The 26,407-nt window shown below is 52.7% G+C and overlaps 9 protein-coding genes and 1 non-coding gene across 10 annotated transcripts; 4 read left to right on the forward strand and 6 right to left on the reverse strand.

The window, feature by feature from the left end:
• Positions 1 to 243: 243 nt before the first annotated feature.
• CLUP02_13515 (uncharacterized protein) lies at positions 244 to 1,591 on the reverse strand (the record flags this gene model as incomplete). The annotated part of the gene is made up of 5 exons (XM_049292453.1): positions 244 to 402; positions 575 to 756; positions 939 to 1,133; positions 1,317 to 1,340; positions 1,510 to 1,591. The coding sequence occupies 5 exons, from the start codon at positions 1,589 to 1,591 to the stop codon at positions 244 to 246; spliced, it is 642 nt and encodes a 213-aa protein (XP_049149599.1).
• A 1,675-nt stretch (positions 1,592 to 3,266) lies between these two features.
• On the reverse strand, positions 3,267 to 5,006 carry CLUP02_13516 (GATA zinc finger; the record flags this gene model as incomplete). Its single annotated transcript, XM_049292454.1, has 2 exons — positions 3,267 to 3,427; positions 3,515 to 5,006. The coding sequence occupies 2 exons, from the start codon at positions 5,004 to 5,006 to the stop codon at positions 3,267 to 3,269; spliced, it is 1,653 nt and encodes a 550-aa protein (XP_049149600.1).
• Positions 5,007 to 6,371: 1,365 nt separating this feature from the next.
• CLUP02_13517 (uncharacterized protein) lies at positions 6,372 to 7,462 on the forward strand (the record flags this gene model as incomplete). The annotated part of the gene is made up of 3 exons (XM_049292455.1): positions 6,372 to 6,421; positions 6,656 to 6,851; positions 7,157 to 7,462. The coding sequence occupies 3 exons, from the start codon at positions 6,372 to 6,374 to the stop codon at positions 7,460 to 7,462; spliced, it is 552 nt and encodes a 183-aa protein (XP_049149601.1).
• Positions 7,463 to 10,764: 3,302 nt separating this feature from the next.
• Positions 10,765 to 14,741, forward strand: CLUP02_13518 (uncharacterized protein; the record flags this gene model as incomplete). Its single annotated transcript, XM_049292456.1, has 2 exons — positions 10,765 to 10,968; positions 11,022 to 14,741. 2 exons carry the CDS (start codon positions 10,765 to 10,767, stop codon positions 14,739 to 14,741), a joined length of 3,924 nt encoding a protein of 1,307 aa, XP_049149602.1.
• A 443-nt stretch (positions 14,742 to 15,184) lies between these two features.
• CLUP02_13519 (uncharacterized protein) lies at positions 15,185 to 17,047 on the reverse strand (the record flags this gene model as incomplete). Its single annotated transcript, XM_049292457.1, has 3 exons — positions 15,185 to 16,759; positions 16,873 to 16,921; positions 16,986 to 17,047. The coding sequence occupies 3 exons, from the start codon at positions 17,045 to 17,047 to the stop codon at positions 15,185 to 15,187; spliced, it is 1,686 nt and encodes a 561-aa protein (XP_049149603.1).
• A 349-nt stretch (positions 17,048 to 17,396) lies between these two features.
• On the forward strand, positions 17,397 to 17,625 carry CLUP02_13520 (uncharacterized protein; the record flags this gene model as incomplete). Its single annotated transcript, XM_049292458.1, has 2 exons — positions 17,397 to 17,452; positions 17,541 to 17,625. 2 exons carry the CDS (start codon positions 17,397 to 17,399, stop codon positions 17,623 to 17,625), a joined length of 141 nt encoding a protein of 46 aa, XP_049149604.1.
• CLUP02_tRNA261 lies at positions 17,416 to 17,489 on the reverse strand. The gene has a single exon. It is a non-coding gene; the product is annotated as a tRNA-Val (tRNA).
• Positions 17,626 to 17,656: 31 nt separating the features above from the next.
• Positions 17,657 to 18,591, forward strand: CLUP02_13521 (ribosomal recycling factor; the record flags this gene model as incomplete). Its single annotated transcript, XM_049292459.1, has 2 exons — positions 17,657 to 17,724; positions 17,775 to 18,591. 2 exons carry the CDS (start codon positions 17,657 to 17,659, stop codon positions 18,589 to 18,591), a joined length of 885 nt encoding a protein of 294 aa, XP_049149605.1.
• A 337-nt stretch (positions 18,592 to 18,928) lies between these two features.
• On the reverse strand, positions 18,929 to 20,284 carry CLUP02_13522 (uncharacterized protein; the record flags this gene model as incomplete). Its single annotated transcript, XM_049292460.1, has 1 exon — positions 18,929 to 20,284. The coding sequence occupies one exon, from the start codon at positions 20,282 to 20,284 to the stop codon at positions 18,929 to 18,931; it is 1,356 nt and encodes a 451-aa protein (XP_049149606.1).
• Positions 20,285 to 21,036: 752 nt separating this feature from the next.
• CLUP02_13523 (hsp90-like protein) lies at positions 21,037 to 25,679 on the reverse strand (the record flags this gene model as incomplete). The annotated part of the gene is made up of 2 exons (XM_049292461.1): positions 21,037 to 21,147; positions 21,201 to 25,679. The coding sequence occupies 2 exons, from the start codon at positions 25,677 to 25,679 to the stop codon at positions 21,037 to 21,039; spliced, it is 4,590 nt and encodes a 1,529-aa protein (XP_049149607.1).
• Positions 25,680 to 26,407: the final 728 nt, after the last annotated feature.

Consider the following 26,407-nt stretch of genomic DNA (forward strand, 5'->3'; position numbering starts at 1 on the left):
GAAGCGAATCCGAGAGAAAAGGATGCGGCAGATCGTCTGTTCGCTTGATGAGCATCAGAAAACCAATGTAATCGTATCTCAGTACCTCTAGCCTGCAAGAAATCTAATCATGATGATGAACCAAGCACGGAATAATTCTATAGGGTCTTGATATAATTCATTTCATTTCATTTCATTGTCATGCCCTTTGTGGGTTTCCACGTGCTTTATCCGCACCTAATCTATAAATCATTGACAGACACTTTATTTCATAAACTTGGACGCCAGGCCCATGATACCGCCCTGCTGCTGTCCTTGACTCTTGAAATACATCTTGAGCGCCATCTCCCCCGCCTGCTGGATGGCGGACTCCTTGCTCGTGCCGTCGGCGACTTTACCCTGGGACTGGCGCTGGTCAAAGAGCTATCGGGGAGAGTAGCGGGGGTTAGTTACATTGCATTCGTTCTACTCCTCCACCCCGACGGGAGGACGGTTTGGTCAGGGGAATTAAAGTAGACGCGTAGACGGATATGCAGGTGTAGACGAAGGTGTAGTGTAAGTGTAGGCGTAGAGGGAAAAGGGGAGAGAAACTCACCCGACTGGCCTCGGCCATGGCGAGACCGGCGAACCCGCCCTGGGACTGCTTCTGTCCGCCCGTCTGCCCGCTCGAGAACATCTTGAGCGCCTGCATCGCGGCCGCGGCGCCGAGACCCTTGTCGTCTGCCTTTTCGTCGTCGTCGTCGTCGCCAAAGTATTTCTTGTGCTTGTTGACGGCCTCTGTTGGTACTCTAGATCAGTACTGGTGTCATGGTGTAGATGAGCATTTCTTCTCTCTCTTTCTCTCTCTCTTCAATTTTCACTCTTTCCTGTTTTCGGCACCATGGTGCTATTGCCAGTAGAAAAGAAGTGTAAAAGGGGATATAGGGTAGTGACATCCAAAAAGACAGAAACCAACGCACCATCCTCATCAATATCCTCGTTCCTCAACTGTCCCTTCTTCTGCGTCAAGGCGCCAAGCACACTCGAAAACAGATCCGTATCGCCGTGCGACCCCGCGTGGCGCGAGGCCTCGTTGGCGGCGTGGCGGTAATCGTCCTCGTCGTCGTCGTCGGCGAAGGCTCCGGCGCCGGCGGGGTAGTTGCCTCCGTGGGACTCTGTTTTTGCACATGGGGTGATTAGCTAGCTGGCTCTTGAACTCTCAATTTCTCTCTCTGCCAGTCAATCACACGCAGCTAAGCAAATCAAGCAATTTGACTGACACCCCCCAAATGTAACGGGAACTCGCTCCGATTGGAAAAATGAGATGAAAAGATCACAGTAAGGAGAAGAAAACTAACTGTCGCCGCCGGGAAGGGGTTGACCTAGATTTCCAGCATCATAATCAGTCAAAAGCTTCTTTCCCAGTCTCTTTAACCTTTGATGATATTCAGGGGCAGGGGCGGGGTTAAGATCCGGGACAGCGGGGTACCAAGGTATCCCAATGGAGGGGCACCAGAGCTTGTAAAGGGCGGCGAGAACGAGCACACATACCGTAGCCCTGTTGCTGGTGCTGCTTGGGCTTATCGTCGTCCTTGGCGAGGTACTCTTGCGCGGCCTTCATGAGCTTGTCCATTGTGAAGAAGCTTGTCGTTGCTTGATGATGATGATGATGATGATGGGTAATGATGTAATAGTGTGGGGGTTCTTAGGGTAGAGAACGCTTAGTCTTGCAAGAAGTGAAGAAAAGAGAGAAGAGGTGAGGGAGAGAGGAAAGATGACGCGAACGAGAAGAATTAAAAGCGTAAGTAAGGCAGTCCCAGGTTTTGATAGCTCTTTGTAAATAGCACAGGCGAGCCACGTCTCCGCATCACCAAGCGGGCGATCAACTGTCTCAGGAGCCCTGAGCTGGCCATGCATCATTGCATGCCCCCTCCAAATTCAGAAGCAACGTCGAATCAGAATCGAACGACATCCAATGAATCTGTGGCAGACTGTTGATTTGGTCGGATAGGCCTCCCGGTTCACAGCCACAATCAACAACCTGAGCAGCACAGGCGGTAGAATGGAACCACTGAGAACACATCCTGTAAGGTATGGAGCAGGCTAGCTGTACATGGGGAGGGGACCACAAGCCCACGGGCCGTCCATAGACTACTCATGTCGGTAGTGCAACTCAAATGACGCAGCTCGATGCTCACACACGTCGGAGCAGGCGATACAATGTGTGCAGTCGTTAAGAACCGGGCCAGATGTTTTCGTGAGGTGAGGTGTTTGGGCTCCATGGGCGGTGCCTTGGCAAGTGCTCAGTTGGACCCTGAAGTAGCCCCTCACAAGGTAGGTACCCCTCCACAGCTGATCCGCCCTGACAGCGGGGTCCTTTCTGTGAGAGGCCCCCCGCCTGGATGATCAACGGAACCTAGCACGTTTGGTTGTTGCTTAGGTACCTTAGCTTCCTATGTCTCACCCACAGTAGCAAGCTCTACACACCCTCGCAAAGCAGTCGCGCAGCGTAAGGTAGTGGCTGCAATTCATTCGCGCGGGGATGGCCTGAGTCGCTTCTATGCAAGGACGAAGCCTGCCAAGCTGTGTGTAGAGCTCCAGGGCGAACGACCTGTTTCAGGAAACCCCCGGGCTTTCATGTGTCAACGCCAGTCGATGGATGGCCATGGACGCGTGAACGAGGCGAATTCGGGTCTGGAACGGATGTAATACTCTGCAATCAACTCAGATCCCGAGCGTGGCAGCCTGGATTCGACGGTACGCCTCTGCCGCGGGAAGAAACTGGAGAGGCAAGCTGTGGCTGAGGTAGCCAGTCAATGCCAAATGCTGATCCGCTTCGGAACACCAGGCACGACGCGATGCCTGCCGCCCGCCGATAGCCAGGCTACACCTCCTAGCCGGTACTGGGGTCGAATCTTGACCGCCGGCCGAACTGCGATAAACAGGACCGCACGTCCGGGTAGGTCCCGCCCGAGCCGCTGCGGACATCAACTGCGTCTGACTCGCCTGACCGGATGATCACCCCGTCGGTTGAAGCAACATGGCTTGAAATAGATTCTGCTGTTGGAAACTGCTCTTGCCAAAATTACGACCTTCCTCCTTCCCATGACCTAATTGTCTTCAGGTATCTTGATTGCTGTGAAATAACAAAGCTGGAAACATGGCAAACAGCTGCATGTCCGTCAAAGTTGATATCCTGCGCCATGCCGTCTTCCAGACGCCAACTCCGGTGCATGTGGAATGACCACGCCCAGGGCAGTCCTCGTGGGCACTTGCCGACCAATGCGCCAGTGGTGACTCATTAAAACTTAACCTCCGCCATGCTCGACTTGCAACGATCCTGAGTGATGAGCGTTGTTGTTACCGTGTCGATTCTTCTTTTCCTTCTTGGCCCATCTAAGGCCACACGCGTTGCATAATGTTTTCGGTCCACTAGGGCCTTTGCGCCATTCCGGAGAATCCAGGGTACCTATTCAGAACATCATCGTTAGCCGGTGTGCTGCGTGCATCCTGCCATACCAAGCAGCCTGCAAGCCGCACCCAAGTTGGAGCTTACCACAATCCGTGCAGACATATTCCTCCGAAGTCTTGAGCTTCTTCTTCTTGTCACCTGTCCGAGGGTCCCGGTCCTGTGGAATCGCAATGCCCGCGTCTCCCTTGATCAAGGTCGGACTCGCGTTTCCTGTTGTGATGCCGCGGCTCCTCTCGCCCTCGATGTATCTCAGTCCGGTCAACATCTCAATGGTATCAGTGTGTGAGTTCCCTTCATATCTGGCCATCTTGTCCTTTAGTGAATCCGGGCGGCTCCCCGCAACACCCTCCAGTGCTTCGCGTGTAAGCGCAACGTTGAGGGCTGATGACCTGTCGCCCCCGTCACCGGCCCGAGATATGGCGCTCGGGGCGGATGTCATTGTGGTTTCCGATGGTGTTACGTCCGACCTGCCTTCCTGGCTCTGGAGCCACTGCCTCTGTGATTCTTCATTCTCCATGTCTTCCTCCTTGCGCAGCTCAGCAATGCGCCTCCTCAAACGTTCGTTCTCAATCTTGTGTTCCAGGAATGAGTCCAGTAAGCCGGCATTTTTTGTTGGATACGGGCGTGACATCATGAATACGGCTTGGCAAAACGGCGTTTGATTGTGCGGGTTCGGCGCAAACTTGGACGCGGCGATGTGGGCGTGACCGACCGACTCGAAAATGGCGTATTTACCATCCTTCTTCTTTAGCCTGAAAAACAAGCGTAGCGGGTTTCCTGATGCTATAGACTCGTTTAGCTCGGCGACGTAGACGCCCTGGTCGTCAGGGTGGACGAGTTCCTTGAGGAAAGTGTCGAGGATTTCGTCGGCGGTATAACCCGTAAGGTTTAGAATGCTCGGGGAGACGAAACGTATGCGACCATTGGCGTCGAGTATCTGGAGAAAGTCTTTAAGCTCTTCGACGACCTTTGCTGGCCAGTTGCGCCTCTTTGTGAATTCGGTGAGGGTGCTGCCGGCCTGCTGCAAAGCCTGCGAATTGAAGCCGCTCGAAGGCATGGGGCCCCCACCAACAACGCTGGAGGTATCGTCGCCATTGTTGGAGTAATTGTTATTCATGGAAGGGGTATCGTCGGGGAGGCCGTCAGGCATTGGTGTATTGCCGACAAAGTTGAAGGTAGACATGGCGTTCTCGTCGTTGGGGTTGTCGACGCTCATGGACATGGCGTCAAAGCTTCCGTAGACTGTCGAGTCCAGGAGAGACGACATGATGTTGGGGTCGGCTTCCGCCATCTGCATTGCGTCAGCGCGTTGTTGGGAGCGGTCTGTAGCGAATTGTAGTAATGGGGGTGGTTTCTCAAAACGATGCGCCGGGGGGTCTGGCGGGTCGGAGGTCGGGAAGGGTGACAGAGAGGAGAGGTAAGCGAGGCGGTCGAGGGGAAGAAAGTGAGTTATCAGATCAGGAGGAGGAGCATGGTTAGGAAAGCGGGCGGAACGAACAGCTTCAAAGGCGGAATAGGCATCTTGGGGCCCAAAGCCAAGAAAATTGGTTGGAGGCTGAGGTGGTCCGTGAGACATGGTTGCGGTACTGTTCCGATACTGGCCCTGACGGCTTCTAACAAAGGCATTGGCGATTTGAGGGGGCTGACTTGACCCCGATGCACGGGAAGTGTGCCCGGGGGGAGCAGAATGCGGTCCCGTTCACCTGGCGGCCAATGTAAGGCGGTAGGCACTGCAAATCGGCTGGGTCTATTCGCAAGGTATGTACCGTCTCGTGCGTCTGTTGGCAGCTCAAACTGCGATAAGATGGTTGCTTGCGCCTGTGGCTGGAGCGAGGACCAGGTTCGAACTGGGGCCAATGCCAGGTACAACCAGCAGCAGCTTACTGGGTGTGCAACAACGGTGAGCTGTGAAAGCGCGAGAGAGTGAGCTCGTTGGTCTAAGTCGCGAGGACCGTCGTATGGGTATGAGCAGGTGCGGGGAGTAGGAACGGGTGATCCGGAGAGGCCTAGAACCTAAATAGATCAAGATAGAATGTAGGGTGCGAGCTGGTACGGGGCTTTGTGCATCGAGTAGTGGGCTTAGCCTTGCATGTCTATTTGGTCAGAACGTCTATTTTGTGTTTTTTGTCGAAAAGGGTGCCAAAGAATGGGATTCGAAGACGACGTCAGAGTGCGTGTGGCGGATGCAACAGAACGAGGGAACAGAGAGGGAGAGAGAGAGAGAAAAAAGCGGAGGGCATCCAGATAAGGTCGACGGGGATGGTGGTGGTGTTGGTATGTTTCTCTGTGAAATGTTTCCAAGCGACGGGGTCTCGTATCAATTAATAAAAAGGGCCAGATGGGTTTGCAGCTGCGAATGAGTATCAGTACAGAGGCTGACTATGCCTGTCTGGTTCGCAGCGGTGCAAAAGGAAGCGAGGGTTCGGTAGCGGCAGCAGTACCTAGTAGTACACGGGGCCAGTTGTCGAGGGAGTGAGTGAGTGAGCTGAGTGCGTGGATGAATGAGACGGGCTTTTGAGTCGAGGGCCAAGATGGAAGGCCAGATCAAGTGAGTGCAGCGGTGGGTGAGATGGACAGTACGTAGTAGAGAGAGCCCGTGGCTGCGGTCCTTGTCTTGGCTGCTGTGAGACGCTTTGCGAGGGCTGGATTGGGTTCCGTCAGGTTGGCACGCGGGTCATAAAATGAGTTCGAGTCGAGGCGCGGCCTGGCCTGGCCAGCGATGCAGGGTCGCGAGGGAAGATCAGAAGCTGCGTCGGAACGGTGGGGGAGTGAAATGGGATGAGAGGGAATGGATGAGGAGACGACGAGAATGGGGGGGAAAAGATGAAAGGGAAAAAAAAGGTTAAGACGTGAAGGTGCGAGGCACACGAAAGTGCAGTGCAGGAAAGGAGAGAGAAAATAAGGTCAAGTCGTCACCATCCAAAAATTTGGCAGGGACAGAATGGCTACCTTGAGCTGGGATGCAGAAGGTGCAGAGCTGCGAGCCCGCACGTAAGATATTGAGCTCCGTAAAGTAAGGTAAGGTAAGGTACGGTTACGGATGGAAAAAAAAAGGGAAGCGGAAGCGGCAGCGGTAGGTAAGGTAGCGGAAGCAGCAGGTGCAAGAAGCAATGGAAGAAGCAGGGACCTGAGATGAGGTGGGAAAAAAAGGATGGGAAACTGCAAAATGGAAACGGAGCACATGGCAATTCTGGCTATGGACTTTTCCCCCCCCTTCACCTCAAGCATCCCGTCCTTAACTGCACCGCTGATGGTCCGCTGCACCCCTCCACCGTCGCCGGCACAGCACAGGCAAGTACTCCGTACCTACCTCAAGGAAGGCAGGTACTTCGTCATCGCACCCGACCCTGCCTTCCTTGCATTGGGTTGGGTCACTTGGCCATTCACATTGGGCGCCGGGCCTCTGTTCACTGAGACTGAGGTACTTCCCAGTTTCTCTCCGCCCAATGAGTTGCCTCCAACTTCCCCCTCTTCCCCTCCCCTCAGGCACATTACCTCACTCCATAGCCGTACTCCGTACCTACCTACTGAGTGTACACTTACTACGTAGTACCATAGACTCCCCCTCCCAATTCCAGACCTCTATCCTTTGAACCCCGCCGAAAACTCTCCCATGTCCCATCTGATACCTAAGGTACCTACCTACCTACTTAAGTACTAGGTAGGTATGTACGGGAGTATCTCATGGAAAGCCGCACCTCACCTTGCTCGCTAGCCAGACCTTAGTATGAAGCAGCACATGGCGGGCATGAAAAGAATGGCATCATCTACCTTACCTTGGCTCACCTTGCCTTACTGTATGCCTTGGGCACCGTAGGTCATGCGCCCGGCATGCACGGCCCATGCCCGGTAGCCAGCTCCATCAAAAGTTGTTCCAAGGCTGATGCCCTGAGAACTCAGCACAGCGATAATCCCCTCACTGCTCCTAGCCCATCCCGACGGGTCGACCAGCTTGTCAACTGGGATAGCGCTGTCCGGAGCAAATGCCCCGACCTAGAGCCATTTGTGACCCCATCTTGCACTGCAATTTGAGCGGTCAAAGACTTGTCCCGACCACTCAGTGGGGGCTGACTTGGAGTTGGACAGTACCTAACTAGGACTAGACGTCGTGGGCTCGTGGCTTGTTTGGTATCGAACCATAAAGTATCCGCTATCTGTCACGTCTTGCGCCTCACGCCTCGCAAGTGAACTGTGGCTGGCACTTGGCGGTTGTCTCTTGAGTAAAGCATCAGCCTAAGTCAAATGGTACCGGAAACACTATCCGTAGAGAACCTGTAAACTACAGCATTTCATTACCTAGTCGTCATTCACCCTCCGTCCCGTTAACCAGACGAAAATCAGGACTGCTGAGGACCAAAGTCAGAGCGTCACGTCCGGAATGCTTGCCCAATACGCACAAACTTCTTCTAAACTCTTCTTCTGAAGACTTCTTGTTGAGCGGGCATGCTGCGCTTACTCCAACTTGCTGCTTGTTCGATCGCTCGAGGCCTTGACTCGAGTAATGTTCCCTGCAACCCACCAGAAAGGACTATGGATATGGCGTATTCGCATTGTAACATTACAAAACTCCATCAGATATTCGACGGAATTTGCTAAACTACCTTAGAACTGAACCCTGCTTGATAGTACCTGTCCTTTTGATGCAGGGTATCCAGTGATGTAATGGAGCAAAATGCCTCGGAAACATGCCGTTTCACAAGCAGTGGAAAGAGAAACTCTTCCAATATGCCTACCAAACATGTGTCGCCATATGGATAATGCGGGCATTCAAGGAAGGCTAGTGCGAACACCTTCTGACAAAGGAATAAGTCCAAGTTGTCTCGATGACGTTGTGCATGCACCGTCTCTACCTGGCACCTAAGTTAATAGGAGCTCTCCCAAAGTAGTCCGATCTTATTGAATAGCGCCCCAGCCGAGGAAGTACCTAGTTCGAGCTGTCTGAAGGCTCTCAGAAACCCACCCCACTTCGAATTGCTCTCCCTATCTTACCAGGGCGCGCACACACAAGAGATGGAATATTCAAAAGATGGGTTTCATCTCAACTCTGAACTTGCTGTATCTAGTGTTCTCGTAATACTCGGGGCGTTTCCAGGGACCCAAATCACTGTATCTATATCGAACCTCGCATATTGCCTAACAGGGTACGTTACCTTGGGAGAGCGACGGTGCTGAGGATCAGTCAGCAACGATACTGCCGTCGGATAGAGCATTCTGTAGCGTTTATTGCTTAACTACGGAGGTACGTCCCAATAGTTATAGCAATTACTACTAAGCCCTCGACCTACAATTACTACTTATTTCGACCAACCAGAGGCCATAGATTATTCCTACCCACTTTACTTACTTTTTACCCCTACTACTACTTATAATAACCACTTTAACTTATATACTACTTTTTTTATAATTATTATAACGAGGGTATTAAAACTATTAAAACTGCTATATTACTACTTACGCTACCCTTTTTTTTTTTTAATATAAATCCTAAAATACTAAAAAAAAAAAAGCTAGATCTAGGCGTTAGGGTAGTAATTCTTATTTTGTAAAGTTACTTAGTTAGGTAGATTATTAAATAGATATCTTAAGCTTTAAGAATTTTATTTTAAACTATTTATAACGTTTTTACTAACGTAAAATAGGCCGGATTTAACTTAGCCGCTCTTATTTTCTTATTTTAGCCCGATTATTACGAAAATACCCCTTAAAATAGCTACTTAACTAAATAGACTAAAGAGGTTAACGATACTATTATTTATAAAATCTATTATAATTACTATAAATATAAAAACAACTATACTAATATAGCTAGAGACTTACTAAGTAACGAGGGCGTTAATATTTTTATTATAACTATTTAGTAAATCTTTCGACGTTATAACTTTTATAAAACTAAATAATTTATAAACTAAGCTTAATAAAAAAGATATAATAAGAGTAACTTAAATAGTACCTCGACTATTAATATTAAACCCTTAACGATTAGAAGCGGGTTATATAGTTAAATAAGATAGTAATTACCCTTAACTATTATTATAATAATTATAAGCTCTAGCGTCGTACTAATAAGGCCTATATTAAATAGTATATACGAGAGAAGTAAAAGGGTTATTTTAAGTTTATATTTTAGAAGTATTTTATATATAATAAAAAAGGGCCTTATTATTATTAAATTCCTAAAACTATTATTAAAAAAAAAGCTATTAATATAAAAATTACTAAGCTTAATATAAAACTCGAGCTTGTTTAATATTAATAATAGGAGCTTAAGAGTAATATAGAGCGAATAAGCTTATAAAACTTACCGGGCTATAAACCCTAATTTAATTAAAATACGAAGTTAAGTAAGTTAATATAGAATAATAAGAGCGGAATTAACTAGTATAAATACTATAAAAAGATCTTATTACCTAAATTATTCCCTTAGGTTAAAGGATTACTTAGTAATTTAATTCTATAAAAAAATAAGGTACTTATTTATAACTATTATTTTACTTATTATAAGTATAGCTTATTTAAAATTACTAAGCTTCTCTAGCTAAGTAATTTACCTAATTTTAATTTTATCGAACCTTACTAATTATAAATAAAAAAATAGATTATTAAAAAGGGGGCGCTTAGGTCCTAAGTAGAAATAATACGTCGTTAGTAAGAATATTAAAAAGTATTACTACTAGAATAAATTTAGAAATAGATAGAAAAGATACCTTATTATATTTAATAAATTATTATTTTAAAGAGCGGTAAGAAATATAAAAAGGGTCGTTAAGCTAAAAAATACTACTATACGACCCTAAACGACTACTAATTAACCTTAATTAACGCCTTTTTATTATAAAATTAATAACAATTATAGTAGGCGGTAGTAGCCTAATTCTGCCGCTTATATATACCCTAGCTAGCCCCTTATTAACTCCCCTGCCTGTGGCAGGGGTTGGGCTTGGCAGCAATTGCCATGACTATTAGGACGCACCTCCGTACCTTACCTCAAGTCACCAGCGGCTTATATAAACATGTATGCGAAGTCACGCTTTTTCGCACCTCCATCAACGCGTGCCTGGCCGCCGGGAAGGCGCGTCCTCCTTGGTGCACGTCCCCTACATCCTGCATCCCACTCAAGGCACCTATCCGCCTCTGTGTCGACCTCATTGGAGCCTGGACGGCGACGACGAGCCACCCCAGGAGCAACTTTCCAAACGAGAAGACAAAAAGACTCTCCTGCCTTTCTTGCGAGATTTTCCTATTGGGCCCAACTTTTCGTGTCAACGTCTTCTTGAGCCGCGCCTCATTGATCAGCCCAACCCCACCTCATCGCATGGCATTGGCCCCAAGTCACCATGTCTAAAATTGACAAGCTATCCATCCAGGGCATTCGCTCTTTTGGTGGCAGCAGGGAGACAATTTCCTTCTACACTCCCTTGACACTCATCGTCGGTTACAACGGCTCGGGTAAGACGACCATTATCGAGTGTCTCAAGTATGCGACCACCGGCGAGCAACCTCCGAACAGCAAAGGCGGTGCTTTCGTCCATGACCCCAAGGTTTGTGCCTCATTCTTCCGTCCAATTCACCTAGTGAGGCTAACACTTTGTAGCTCTGCGGAGAGAAGGAAGTCTTGGCCCAAGTCAAGCTTGCGTTCACATCAACTAGCAGCCACAAATGCGTTGCGACACGAAGCCTTCAGTTAACCGTCAAGAAAACCACTCGATCGCTCAAGACTCTCGAGGGATCACTAGTGTACAACAACCATGGCGAACGTACCGTCATTTCATCCCGGGTCGCCCAGATGGATGAATTCATCCCGAGAGAATTGGGCGTTTCCAGAGCAATCCTCGACTACGTCATCTTCTGCCATCAGGACGAATCTCTCTGGCCCATGAGTGAGCCTTCGGCCCTGAAGAAGCAGTTCGACCAGATCTTCGAAGCGATGCGATACACCAAAGCCATTGACAACCTCAAGGTTCTCAGAAAGAAGCAGGGCGAAGAACTTGCCAAGCTCAAGATCTTTGAGGAACAAGACCGAATCAATAAGGAGAAGGGCGACCGTGCCGAGAAGCGATCTATGGCATTGCAGAACGATATCGAGAGCTCCAGGGACAAGTGCAATGCCCTCACAGAGGAGATGGAGGAGCTTCAGGAGCAGATCCGCGAGAAGCACGAGCAGGCCAACAGCTATTTGAGCATCGTCAATGACCTCAAGTTCAAGAGAGATCAGCTCAGCTACCGCGAAGGATCCATCGCGGATATCAAGATGACCCTTGAAGAGCTTCCCGAGACCGACGAATACCTGGAGAATGCACTTGCGCAGTACGAAGAGCGCATGTCTCGGTACCAAGAAGAATCAGAGCAGAACAAGGCCCAGTATTCGGAGCTGCAAATGGATCTTACACAGTCTCGTCGAGAACATTCAGCGAAGCTCGCCGAGCAGGGAAAACACCAATCTGACAAAGACAAGTATGAACGGCAACTTCAGTCCCGTATGCACTTGGTCCGAGATGCAGCAGAACTTCACGGCTTCCGCGGCTACGATGGTGATTTGAAGGACAGTCAGATCAAGGCGTTCAACGAGCGCATCCAGAAGCTACTAGCTGAGAAGAAGCGTGATCTCGAACGTCTACAAAAGGAGAACGCGCGTGAGCTAGACGAGGCGACCAAGGTCATTACGGAGCTGGAGGGCCGGAAGGCAACCACGACGCAAAACCGTGTGTTCGCCAAGCAACGAATGGGTGCCATTGAGAAGCGGACCAATGTCTTGCAAATGGACATTAATCGTCTGGACATTGACGAGGGCGCCAAGGCCGTTTTAGACAGCCAATTCGAGGATGTCGAAGGCAGGTTGAAGAAAGCTCAGGAGTCCTTGAGTAGTGCCGACTACGATACTCAGCTCAAGTCGGAAAACGAGAAGCTGTGGCAACTCGAGAGCGAGACGGAAAAACTTGGACGCGAATTAATTGAGTGCACCAGACTTGCCTCGGAGCGGGCACAGCTGGATTTGAGAAAGAAAGAGCTGGCAGATCGCAAGCGAAAACTGGAGACCCTAGCCACCACATGGAAGCCCAAGTTAGACACGCATATTGGCACCACTTGGCAGACCGACACTCTCGAGGCCCAGTTCCACGATGCCGTGAAGCGCCAGAACAAGGTTGTTTCTGAAGCTCGCCAGAAACGGGATACTGCGCGAGACAAGCAACAGAAGGTCGACTTCAGACTCAAGAGCGCCAAAGACGTTGGTTCCAAAAAAATCGATGAAGCACAACGTTGTCGGACTGCGGTCGTTGGTGCTTTGCAGGCGGTTCGAGACGGTGCAACAATTGAGGATTACGAAGAAGAGGTCAAGATGCATGAGGAAGACGTGGAGACGTACACCACTGATATCAGCCTTCTTGATGCTTTGGCGGATTACTACCGCGGTTGTCAAAAGACCCTGCAAGACAAGAACAAATGCCGGCTGTGCGACCGCAACTTTGATGACAAATCCAACGTTTCCAAGTCTCGCTTCTCAGACAAGTTGATCAAGTTTCTTGATCCCAACAAGAAGGAAAAGGCAGAGGAAGATCTCGCCAACTCTAACGCCCTACTCGGCTCACTGCGGAAGGTGAAGACGCAGTACGAAACGTACCAGAGGCTGATGTCGGAGCTGCCTCCTCTCAAGGAAGAGGTTGCTTCTTTCGAAGCGGAGTGTGAAACTCTGGGCCGGCAGCTCGAGGAGCACGACGCCGCTGTCAGCACCGAGGAAGGTAAACTGAACGACATAGAGTCTCTCAACAAGACTGTCATCAACATCACACAAGTTTTGAAGGACATTAAAGACTCCGAAGCGCAGGTTGACAGAATCATGTCTCAGCAATCATCTGGCAACGTCAGCAGGAGCGCTGATGAAATACATGACCTTCAGGCTTCATGCAACGAACAGATTCGCACGATAAAGGGTAAGATCTCAAAGACGACGACGGATTGGCAGCGGATGAGGGACCAGGTGAATTCTCTCGAGCTGGAGAAGAGCGAGCTCCGGAATAAGTTAAGCAAGGCCTTGAACCAGCTTGAACGTAAAAAGGACTTCCTGAACCAGATCCAGACTTTAAAGGAGGATCAGGCCCACCAACGAGACTTGATCAACACCGCCGACCAGGAGCTAGAATCTATCGAGCCGGAGATCGCCGAGGCCAGATCAGTCCGGGACGAAACCTTGCAACGCGGCCGTGGCAAGGAACAGTCTGTTGCGGAGGAGCGCGACAAGGTTGCCGACTCCGTCACTGAGTTCAAGATGGTTGAGAGTGATATTCAGGAGTACATTGACCGGGGCGGCCCTTCCAACCTGGCAGCAAACCAGCGCGCTATCGCTAGCCTCGAGAAGTCGATTGCTGGCCTGGAGAAGGAAATTTCAGACTTAACCGTGCGGACGAACAAGTTGAAGCAGGACATTGATAACGGTGATCGCAAGAAGCAAAATATCAGCAATAACCTGAAGTACCGCCAGAACCTGCAGCAGCTCGACATCCTCCGCCGAGACATTGCAGAACTGGAGTCTCGTGACGCTGACGAAGATTACAAGTCGCTGATTTCCGAAGCAAAGCACCTGGAGAACCGCCACAATCGACTGGTCGCCGACCGTGGCTCTATCATGGGGCAGATGAAGACAAAAGACGAGGAACTTGAGCGACTCCTGGAAGAGTGGCAACAAGAGTACAAGAACTCTTCCAGAAAGTATCGTGAGTCGCACATCAAGGTTGAGACAACCAAAGCTGCCATTGAGGACTTGGCCCGTTACATTTCGGCGCTGGACACGGCTATCATGCGGTACCACAGCCTCAAGATGGAGGAGATCAACCGCATCGCCGGCGAGTTGTGGCAGAGCACGTACCAGGGTACCGATATTGACACCATCCTCATCCGTTCCGACAACGAGAATGCGACGACGGGCCGCCGCTCGTACAACTATCGCGTCTGCATGGTCAAGCAGGACACCGAGATGGACATGCGCGGCCGCTGTTCAGCGGGTCAAAAGGTCCTCGCCAGCATCATCATCCGCCTCGCCCTCGCCGAGAGCTTCGGCGTCAACTGCGGCCTCATCGCCCTCGACGAGCCGACGACCAATCTCGACAAGGACAACATCAAGAGCCTAGCCGAGAGCCTGCACGCCATCATCAAGGCGCGTCAGGCGCAGAGCAACTTCCAGCTCATCGTCATCACGCACGACGAGGAGTTTTTGCGACACATGCGCTGCAGCGACTTCTGCGACAGCTTCTTCCGGGTTCGGCGGGACGACAAGCAGAACAGTGTCATTACGAAGGAGAGTATTACCAGGGTCTTGTGATGAGATTTGTCTGTTCATAAGGCGTTTATGTGGGAAAGGTATGGGATTTTGGGGCTACTTCATCATGAACCATGGAATAGCGCATGGCGTTTGGGAGGTTTACGGTTGTCTACTACTTTGTTTTCTTCGCCCATGTAGTCAAAGAGCCACACGAATACTACCTTGCCACTTGAGTTGGCAATGATATGGTTGAGACTATTATAAACCCCTCATGAATTTTGTAATGTTACCTCTCGTATGTCTCGTCAAAACTTTATGCCTGACTTTGAAATCAATCGATATTAACGCGCCAGGTCGACCCAAACTCACGGCAATGCTTCAAATCTCAAATCACAAGGATGACAAACCACGATGTAGATTTTTGATGAAGACGGTTTCTTGGTATCATATAATCATCCGCAACACAACTCGCTCATTGAGCGAAGGACCCTGTACGTTCCCTCCTAAGCGCCTCCTGCTTTGGCAGCCATCTCGGCGTCTTTCGCTTTCACTGCCGCTGCCGCTGCCGCCTCTGCAGCAGTAGCCTCGTCCGTCGCATTATCCTTCTTGGCCTCAGTCTCCTCATCTTTGCCTTCTTCGGCCTTGGCCTCACCAGGCTCGGCCTCCTTCGCATCCTCCTCCTTGGTGTCGTCTTCCTTGGGCGAGGTAGGGGTTGTAGCATCCGTTGATTCGCCCGCAATGTCTCCCTCGTGCTCCTTGACCTTCTTGCTCGCAAGACCATCGAGCTCCTCGTCAGCGTCACGTTTAGGATGCGACGTGATACTCGTGTCGGATGCCGCGTCATCGACAACCGCATCCGCCCTCATCCCATCCTCCGCTGCGGCATCACCCTCCTTGACGTCCTCGGGAGGAGGCGTGGCGGCTTTCCTGCCCACCGCAGCCTCAACATCAATGCCCTGCATATCAAGACCGGGCCCACCGCCCACAAAGCTCGTCGTCTCGCTCTGCGGGCCGAGGTCGCCAACACCAATTTCCTCGGGGCCGCGAGCGTGCGGCGCCTCGTTCTCGTCTTCAGCAGCGGCAGCAGCACCGGCAGCGTCCTGCTGCTCATCATCCTGCTGCTGCTTCTCGGGGCTACTGGCTCTGCCGCCGTCCCCGCTTCGCAGGGCGGCGGCGTGTTGTGCTTCTTCTGCTTGTCGCACGAATTGGTTGACTGGAACGACGCCCTGCTCCTGCTCTTGTCGCAGTAACTCACCTTGTGTTATCGCGCGGCTGCTGCTGGCGCCCATAGACGGTATGCCGTTGACACTGACGCTGACGGTCTCGATACTTCCGACGCCATTAGGGCCATCAATGGTCTCCGTTGACTCGGTACGAATCTCGGCCGGTCCACCGCCATTTGAAGAGGCTGGCGAGGATGAGCCGGGGCTTGGTCGGCGTGTGAGCCACGGGATCGGGGTTAGTAGAGCGCCGCCAAGGGCTTCGTCTGTGCCGACGGTTGAGGCGACTGAGTTGGTCGAGTTGCTCCAGGCGACCGAAGCCGCTGGGTTGTTAACCTCCTGGCCGTTCGCGCTGCCATTAGAGAGCAGTGTCATGGTAGACATGTCGGGTATGGCTGGCGGAAGAGGGTAGGGGTTTGCGCCACTGGTTACATGCACGACGCGGTCGACGGCATGGAGGTACGATGCCAGGTGGCGGTAATGGCGGCGCGGCTCGAGGACGAGCTCGGCAAGGCGCTGGATCGTGTGCGGCGGGTATTTCGGGAAGCTGGCCAAGACAGTGTTGATCTCGTTCAGCATGGCTTCGATCTGTGCAGGGAGCGATCTCGAGGCGGTGGACGAGGGTGCGTCGGCGACAGCTGCGTCGGCATCAGTAGCGCTTTCGATCGTGGCCTTGGACGGCGAGGCATCTTTAGGCTGGCTGTTCTCTTTGTCGGCATCCTGTGATGACGGCTGGCTGCTGGCGGGATCGATGGAGGACGAGGGGAGCGGCGAGAGTAGTCGTGGTTGTTGGCCTGACGCGTTAATGGGTTGAGGAGGGGTGGGTAGGTTCGGAATAGGGAATGCATTGTGGGCGATCTAGATATTCGCGATGCGAACTGGTGAGCGCGCCCTACCGAGGAGATTTCGTCTTTCATAGATATACGATGGTGGGATTTTCCGGTCGAAGCCAGACTTGGGGGCAGACGTACCTTATCTAGCCTCGAGATGATTCCTTGCGACAGGGCGGGCCATAGACCGCTGATGCGCCATGCAATTAGCAGCTAAACAGGAGATGGATAGAGAAGACAACAAGTTCACTTACTAGTCCATTTCGCCGCCTGTCGCAACCGTCCGCAAGAGATCTTCGTCGACCTCGATCTCCATTTTGGCGGGTATGGGGTGTTTGGATGAAGTAAGTGGTGGTTGAAAGGTTGAGCCTCCCACTGACGTCGCCTGCTTGTGAAAAAGCGCGACTCTAGCTACCTACCTCAGAGAACTTTGGGGGGTCTTGGGGTAGGTGTATTCGTAGGTACAATGCGTCTAAACGGGTTGGCAGCTTCCCGCTCCAAGCTCCAAAGTTACCGGCAGTACATGCAAAGTTAATGCAAAAAAATGGTTGAGCTTCAAGTGCACCTCACTGCATCCTCGCCCATGTCTTGCTTTTGGCCTACAAGAGTAAAAGTGACAACGAAACATGTTTCTGCGCCTTAGAATCATTCCCAGGAATCTCAAAATGCAAAAGTTGAAGATGTTGATCGATGCAGGGATCGAACCTGCGATCCTCTGCGTGTAAAGCAGATGCCTTAAACCGCTGGGCCAATCGACCGGATGCTTCTTGTTGAAGTTTTGCCCCAATTCTGTGATCAAGATGCCTCAGAAGTGGAGCCGAGTCCGCCATGCGAGCTCCGTACGTCACATCCAGCGCTTCAAAATTGCGAGAGCTTCCGACTGCCAGTCAGTAACACAACACACATAACAACCCACAAAGACACCATGCGAGGACTCAGAGCTCCCAATGCGCTCCTCAGAGGCGCCAATGGCATCCTACCAGCTTCTCAAAGGTGATCTCCCTTACCATCTCGACCAGGCGACTTCAATTGATCCGAAACAGCAGCGCAATCCAGGCACCGCTCGCAGCTCGCCTGATGGTATCCTCAACTCTCCGCCCGCAGAACAACACCGCCGCCGCGACAATTCGTTTCTTCTCCCACTCAACAACCCTCCAAAAGAAGAAGAAGAACGAGCCTAAATACCCAACAGCCGACTCCCCCGCCGTCGTCTCCCGCACCTCCCACACCGCAGACGAAGCCGACACAGACGACCTCCCGGGCTCAAAACACCCGAAACCAGACCCAACCGACCCCCTCAACTTCGCCGACGTCGCCTCCCGCTTCGCCTCCCTCTCCTCCCACCACACCGAGATCCTCAAAAAACTCCAATCCGGCGACCGCTTCTCGCCCGACGCCATCGGCGCCCTCGCCATCCAGCCCGACCGCAAGGACCCGACGACCTACCCCCTCCGCGAGCTCGCCGAGATCGTGCCCCGCCCCGGGGGGCGCACCGTCAGCCTCCTGCTGCACGACAAGGACTACGTCAAGCCCGTCATGGCCGCCGTCCAGGCCTCCCCCGACTTCAACCAGCAGCCGCAGCGCGACCCGGACAACGAGCTCGAGCTCGTGCTCAAGGTCGAGGCGACAAACAAGGAGGTCGTCGTGCGGCGGGCAAAGGACGCCGCCCAGGCGTGGCGGGACAAGATGCGCGTCGCGACGGAGAAGAGGAAGAAGCTGCACGCAAAGTGGGAGAAGGAGAAGAGCATCGTGCCGGATCTCAAGAGGCGGGCGGACAAGGAGCTGCAAAAGGTGCAGGATAAGGAGATGAAGGTTGTCGATGCTGCTGAGCAGCAGGCTGTCAGGAAGTTGCAAGCTTAAGTTCTGGGAACAGATGGAACACTTTTCCAAGTTATTGAGCTCAAAAGTCTTCGACGGGTCACATTACAATAGGAGATGTTGCTTTCCCCATGTATAACGAGGTAGTTGCAACCATGAAAAGTCTCGGGAGAAAAGATTCAATCCGTAGTGTACAGTAGAAGAGAGACTTTCGGATCTAGTTGTACAATATGTATCTTTTTTTGGCTGTACCAAACCTCCCCATCTCTATAATCATACAACAAATCGCCCATCTGCATTTTCGTCTCCGCTCTTCTTCCCGTACTTGTTACCATCCTTGTTGATATTACAATCTCTTGAAAGACCCAGGCCTTCCGAATCAAGCCCTCGCAGCCTTGCCCCCCTTGGCGGCACCGGCAGCACCCTTCTTAGCAACAAGAGCCGCAATCTTGTCGTCAAACTTCTTCATATCCCCCGCCACGTACGTCTCGTTGTGCAGATGCGACTCTTTAGCCATGTTGACCGGATCCCGGCTGCCGCCCGGCACGAACTTGGGACCGACGTGCTGGCCCTTGACGGCCCGCTGAAGGATATACTCCCTCACGGCCTTGCTCGCGCCCTCCTCGAGCTTCAGGTCCCGCACGGCGTGGACGTGGACGTCGTCGTCGACGACACCCGCAATAGCGTCAGGCTTCTCCTCCGCCGCCGCCTTCTCGCCCGTCCTCTCCTCGCGCGCCTCGACAAACGCCTTCTTCTCCGCGCCGTCGACGAAGAAGTACACGCCCCGGTCCCGGGTATTAGCCAGCGTCTCGGCCGTGTGCCGCACGTCGCCCCACCGCTCGGGCGTGTAGTCCGCCGCGCCGGCAACCTCCCGCAGCGAGCTCAGCACCGTCGCCGCCTGCACGACGGGCTGCGCCGCCGACGAGAGGGGCATGGCGGGCCTGAAGCCTAGCAGGTCGCCGACGCTGAGACTAGGCGTAAACTGCTCGGGCGCACCGTTGCGTTTCGAAATGTACGCGCGCTCCTCGGCCGTCTCGGGACGCCAGAACATCTCGATTTGGGACTTCCAACCCTCGGGGCCCTGCCCAGTAGGCTTGGGGCGGTTCTCGCCGTCTTCTTCGCCCTTGCGTCCGCCCCGTCCTCCGCCGCGACCTCCACGGCCTCCGCGACCACCGCGGCCGGTACCGCCTCGACCGGCACCACGACCCCTGAAGCCGCCGCCTCCGCGTCCTCTGAAACCACCACCTCCCTCGCCTCCTCCACGGCCGGCGAACCCTCCACGGCCAGCGAAATCTCCACGTCCTCCACGAGCGCCGAAGCCCGCGCCGGGACCACCACGACCACGTCCGAATCCGACAGGCGCCTTGACGAATTTGACCGCACCGCCAGCTCCAGAAGGTCCATCGAGACCACCAAGCCTAGGCTTCTCATCAAGGCCCCGAGGCTGAGCAGCACCGCCGGAAGAAGCAGCAGCATTATTCACCGGCCCGCCACGCAGAAGCTGTCCAATCTCGCTAGCCGCGGCGCGGGAGCGCTCTCGTCCGGTAAGTTGAGGCCTGTTGTAGGCTCGCGAGGAGGAAGATTTGTCGCCATTGTCGTTTCTGTTCGAGTTCGATGAAGAAGATTCGTCCGCCAGGCGCAATTGCGTCGTAGAAAAGGTCCGGATGCAGGTCTTGATTGCGACCACGTCAGGTTTTATGCGGCTGCTCGCCGATCGCAGCGCCGATTGATGCATTTTCGGGGGAGGCGCGAATTGTGTCGGGCTTCGCGATCAATGTCTGTTGAAAGTGGTGAGCTTCGTCCCTGACCTCGAGGTTGATCTTGCCAGGAGCTCGCTCTCGCAGAAAAATCTTCGTTACGTAAGCATTTCAGGCATGGTCCGTGCTTGAACTGGTAGTGCAAGGGTCAATCACGGGCAAGTCGATGACCGTACCTGAGGTGAGTTCACGACGAACTTAAGAGAACTGTATACTAAAACTTCGCACACGCGTGGAGAATGATTTTTAACCATGTTAATATGGGTATCTTTGCATTACAATACTCCGAGTCAGGAATATCAAAAAAGATACGCTGAAGATATTCGTCAGTAGGATCTGTTGCCCACTTAGATTCCATATGCCCCGTGACTCGTCCTCGCATCATGTGCGTTCCCGCCTCAATACTCCAAGTCTCGTGCTTCCAAATGCCTTGCTCCTCTCAAATGCAAGTCTTATGCACACTGAAACAAACCAATACCTTCTCCCAAGTCTTTTTGGTCAGTTGTCCCTCCTTGAACGCCCCCGGCCTGTTCTCTAGTACTACCGCACCTCTCTGGTGCAATAGCGAGTCTTGGCGGAAAAAGGAGAAAAATGAAAAATGCAAGGACCCAATTCGAAAAATGAATAAAACGGTGATCCAACTCCAGCGGCCTCTTGCCATCGCTTCGGACAGGACCGCATGCGGTTCAAAGGCTTTATGCGAACGCAGCCTCTATGGGCGTGTTCCTACTCAAGCCAGGGGTGCGGCCTCGGTAGGAGGTGGTGCATTGTACATCGTAACCAATTCCTTCACCTTGGGCAGCAAGTCCGGTATTCTAAAAGGCTTCGAAATCACGTCGTCCTGTGTCATCATGTTAGTGAAGTTCGATATGTGCAGTTTGGAGGTCCACTCACGATACCGGCGGCTTTCGCGCTCTCGATCTGCTCTGGCCGCGCGTATGCCGTGACAGCAATGATTGGTATGTGCCTAGTCAAAGTGCCTTCCCTCTCCAATTCACGGATACGTTTCGTACACGTGATTCCATCCATGACCGGCATCTCCAGGTCCATAAGAATGACGCTGAGATCAAAGCCCTCAGCCTCGTTGCCAGCCCAGAAACGGGACTTCTTGAGCTGTTCGAGGGCCTCGCCTCCGTGGTTAGCGACGTATGTAGTGTTGCCGCAGCTTGTGAGTTGCTTCCGCAGAACCCTCTGATTAACAATGTTGTCCTCCACAATCAAAACATCGTACAGCGGCGTCGCAGGGGCCACCGGCTTCTTGATAGAAGCCCTTCTAGGCAGGGTTGTGAGCGGAGGCGTCGATGGTGCGGAAGTTGGCTCGCTTTTGACTGGTTGCGCCAAGTTGAGCGCCGAGAGAGACGGCGACTCCAGACTAGGTGATTCCGTCTTGCGACACTTGACGTAGAATGCGAAAGTGCTGCCGATTCCCTTCTCGGAGACAACACCAATCTGGCCGCCCTGTAATTCGGCAAGCATGCGAGAGATGAAGAGACCGAGTCCCGAGCCACCATACTGCACGTGGGTGCGCGGCGATGCCTGGGAGAACCGCTGGAAGAGTAGCTTTTTCTCATCTTCGCGGAGACCAGGGCCTGTGTCTTGGACTGAGAAATGGAGGTTGATTTCCTCTCCTGTTCCCCAATCCTTCTCCTGGGTCAAAGCCCGAACGTCCTCCTTCTCTTTACGGGTCGGGAAAAATGACACTCCTTTTTGGGTAACCTCGGTGATATTCTTGGATGCGCTCATCTTCATGGTAATTTCGCGTTTCTCACGGCCTTGGGTGAATTTGATGGCGTTGGTCATGAGGTTAATCAGAACCTGCCTCAGCCTAGATGGATCCAACTTGACCCAGTCGACAGCGTGAGTGCTGTAGGCTTTGTCTACCGAGAAGTCTAGCTTGATCTCATGTGTGTTTAACTCCGACTCGAACATCTTGATGACGTGTTTGACAATCGTGACCGGGTGCGAGTCGACGGGTGTCACAAGCAGAAGTTGCGAGTCGAGCTTCGAAAGGGTAAGCACATCATCGACAATACGTTTCTGATGGCTGGCGCATAGGTTGATGGTGCTGGCGGCTTCGGTACAGCTTTCCAACAGGGTGTCGAGTTGTGTCGGATCCTGCGGTTGAGCGCGGTACTCTGTGATACTGTTGACGATTTCATCAGCACACTGGAGGACCGCACTCAATGGATTCCGCATTTCGTGACTCGTGATGTCGATGAAGTTCTCTTGTTGGCGTTTGAGCTCGACTGCCTCTTCTCTGCGTTGCTTCTGGAAATCCTCGGCCCATTTTTGAGGCGAAATATCGGTGATGCAACCAAAGATACTCTTCAGGTCGCCCTCTTGATTCTGCTCTGGGAAAGCACTCATGAGGACCCAGGTATCGATGGTGTTCATCCCGTTCTGGCGGCTGCATTTGAACCTAAACTCAATGGTGATGGCTTCCTTGTCTTCAATGAGCTTCCTCCAAGCAAGTTCGACGCCCGATCGATCTTCATCCCTCACACTTTGCATCCATGTGTTGACACTGTCTTCTGTTCTGGGATGCCTGGAAATTTGCCACCACATATCGTTGGCAAAGTTGATGAGGCCCTTGTCGTTAGCAATGAACATGCCGACCGGTGCGAATTCTGCCATTCGCGAGAACTTGTACTCGCTCTCGACTGCCTCTTGTGTTCTCAAATAGAGTTCCATTTGCAATTCTTGACGATCCATCGCGGCCAAGCGAGCAGCCCTCTGTCCTCTTCTGATCTCCTCTTCGAAAAGTACGACCGATGCCATGGACGTCGCAAGTTGTCTCGACAAGAGATGGATAAAAAGCTGATAGTCTTCGTCATAGGGTCGACGGGGGTTGGTGCCCAAGACGATGAAGCCAACGACCGACTCACCGGCTGTGGTAGGGTGGACAGGCAAGATAACGATAGTCCTACTTGGGTCACCGAAGCCTCGCCACTCCAAGCCTTCAAGTAACTTTGCTGGCAGGTTGCCAGCTTCCGACGAGAGAATGATGGGTGCACCTTGCATCGTCATAGACTGGCGCATATAGGGAGCGAAGCCATCGTCTGATGACTTTAGGTCGAGCTGGGGTAGCCCAGCTGGGTGTCCCTCTGGAACGCCCAAGCTGCCCTCGAGGTGTAATAATGGTGGGTGTGCTATGCTTCCAGAGTGCATAGAAGATACTTCACTCTCGCTATTGTCTTCCTTCACGGAGTAAATGAGGGCAAACGGTACGTCCAAGTCGTTGAACTCCAGTCCATCCCTGACCCGCGGCCAGAAGCTTCTGACGTCCTTGGCAGCAGCTGTCTTCTCGCCCACCTCTCGCAAAGTCAACATCCGGCGTTCGTTGACCTTGCGGCGGGTATTTTCGAAAGCCGGATTGTAGAGTCCGACCACCTGGCCATCAGAACCCAGTAATGGGATGATTGACCATGAAAAAAACGTCTCCTCGAGGAATCCGTGTCGAAGGATGAATAGCTGGTTGTCGTTCTTCATGATTGACTGCCCATTTGTCCAAGCATTATTGAACAAAGGCTCGATATCCGACCAGATCTCTTTCCATGCGTCCTGATACCGCATGCCCATGAGTTGAGGGTGCTTTTGTCCGGCAAGCTCAATGTAGGCCTCATTGTAGATGGCGACATTGTCCCGTCCCCAGTACATGGCCGCAGGGTGGGGACTACCCATAACCATGTTGGCCATGGCCCTCAATTCTGAACTCCAGTGCTCCAACGGACCCAATGATGTGGAGGCCCAATCGGTGTTGCGACAGAATAGGATATGTTCACTCAAATCCGGGGTTGTTTGAATGCGGGTCCAGTCAAACGATGGCCTCATCATCGCTGCTTGGAAGACCTGTTGGGTGAACTCGTCAGTGTGGTACTTCTCACCACTGTCTATCATCACACAATCGTCAACGACAATTGGTGTGTCGTCCAGCTCATGCGGCTCCCCTTCCATATCACCAAAGTAATCGGGTTCGTCATCCATGGGTACAATTGATGGCTGATTTGGTGTCGGCCCTCTACTCCGCTGTTCCAGCACCGCTGATTCATCAGCTAACGGAGGCGAGTCTGCTGGTACTGATACGGCGCTAGCGTTGCCGCTCACGAAGCGAAATCGTTTGCGCAAGGTTGAGCATGTCCATGTGATGCCACCATAGCTGTGAGAAGGAAGGCAGACGTCAAGGGATTCATGGTTCAAGACGAAGCTCGTGGCCCACGTTTTGAAGTTGATATAGTCGGGGTTCTTCATGACATCGTCACCCTCCACAGAAAGCAATTCCAAGACACCCACGGAAGCCCTGAGCGCCGCATTGGCGTATAGCAAATGCAGTCCCGTTCTTTGCGCGTTGACGGGATTTGCGAGATCGATGATGAAGGTTGGACGCTCATCCTGTTCCAAAAGTTCGATCACGCCAACTCCTCTCAAAATTTGCAGTCCTTGAGGAAGATGCTGGCTATTTGGGCTCTTTGAAGAGGTTAGGGTGGCGTCTGCAGAAGATAGACTACTGCTCCCCGGCGTACTCCCAGATCTTGCTGATGTTTGTGCATGAACGGTTCCGCGGGGTAGGCGAACAGTGTGAACGCGGTCTTGGTCCTCCCTCAGACGAGCTAGCAGGACGGCTGCAGCGTCGGAGGGAGGGAGAGCAGCTGGTCGAGGCGGCATCTGTCGTTTGTTGTTTGAGGAGAAGAACAGAGGGGAGACGACCCCTTGGTTGTGCCTAGCCAGAATGACTGACGCAGTTGGTTGTTTTGGCAGCTTAATGTGCCCTGGTGGCCCCAGTCGAGTTCGCGCCTTCTTCAGAGGTGACGGGTTTGGTCGTTCGTGTGCGTTTTCGTCGTCGGACAGGCGCTTCCCGTTGGACGTTGAAGGTCTCGACAGATGGGTAGATTCTGTAAACGACCTGATAGTCGGAGAGGTCGGGTCCGACCTGGGGGTCAGGAGCGTCTTAGACGCGGCGTCGAATGAGGGATCGCAAGTAGTGTCGCTATACGTCAAACCATACCGACTAATGTCGGGAGTTGTCCATGACCCTCCGGGGCTCAATGTCGTCGAGATGGGCGAGGCGGGATGGTAACGTGGGTTACTTGACTGCGGCTGTGAACCCGATCGCTTGTGGTTGACGTTCGTGTTGGAAGAAGAAGAAGATACGGCGGCTGTAGAAGCCTCGGGTTTCGCGGCGGCGTTGGTGGAAACGGTAGCGAACGGGTCCGCCGTCGTCGGTCTGGCCGTCGTCGTCCTCGTCGTCGGGTTCGTTGCCGTGGTCGGAGTTGCGGTGATGTTTCCGGGGGCGTGGTAGGGTCGGTGTGTCGAGGGCAAAGGGGGAGCGAGGAGTCGTATTGTGGATTGGGGGAAGCGATCGTCACCCTGCGGCATGAATGCGCGGGGAGAGGGAGTGAATGTGAGGTGCGGCCGAGAGAGTCGGTCCGTTCTAGAAATTTTCGTCTCGGGCCTCCTTCTCTATGGATGTCTTCCCCTGCCGAAACTAAAATGATTCCTTTTTAGCGACGGCGGAGACGGGAGTGAAGCAAGTGCAGAAGTAAAGGCGCACGGCAAGCACAGACACAGTGGACGATGACACGGGGGGAAGCGGGAGCAGCAGTTTGCAGGACACGGGTGAGCGAGCGAGTGAGGGTAACCTAAGCCCAGGTGCCGCGGGAAGGGAAAGGCTTAGGCGGGCAACGCTACCTTAGTCAGGTTAGGTAGGTAGGTATCCGTAGGTAAGTGAAATTCGGGTATTCCCATAGAAGAGAGGAGGAGGAGGGGGGCAGTGAGCTAGCGGTAAGAAAAATAGAAGAAAAGAAAACACCGACAGGGAGATGCCAGGCCAGACGGGCGCTGTGTGCTTTGCTACCCTAGCTGACCTTGCAACCGGGGTACAGGTGGTTGGCGAGCGAGTCGGGTATTGGGGGATCGAGATAGAGCGAGGGTTTGACGGGCCCGGGCCATGAACAGGAAGGGGAAAGGCCTGCAGCAAAAAGAGTCTGGAAGGGACGGACGCCTGGGTTGGGATTCGGGGAAGGGGAGTGACTGGGAACATGCGGGCTTGATCGGGGCGCGCCTGAACAGGGTAGGCAAGGTGAGTTAGGGTAAGGTGGGATTGA

The sequence above is a fragment of the Colletotrichum lupini genome, chromosome 7 (genome assembly GCF_023278565.1).
Source record: "Colletotrichum lupini chromosome 7, complete sequence".
In the NCBI taxonomy this organism is placed as follows: domain Eukaryota; kingdom Fungi; phylum Ascomycota; class Sordariomycetes; order Glomerellales; family Glomerellaceae; genus Colletotrichum; species Colletotrichum lupini.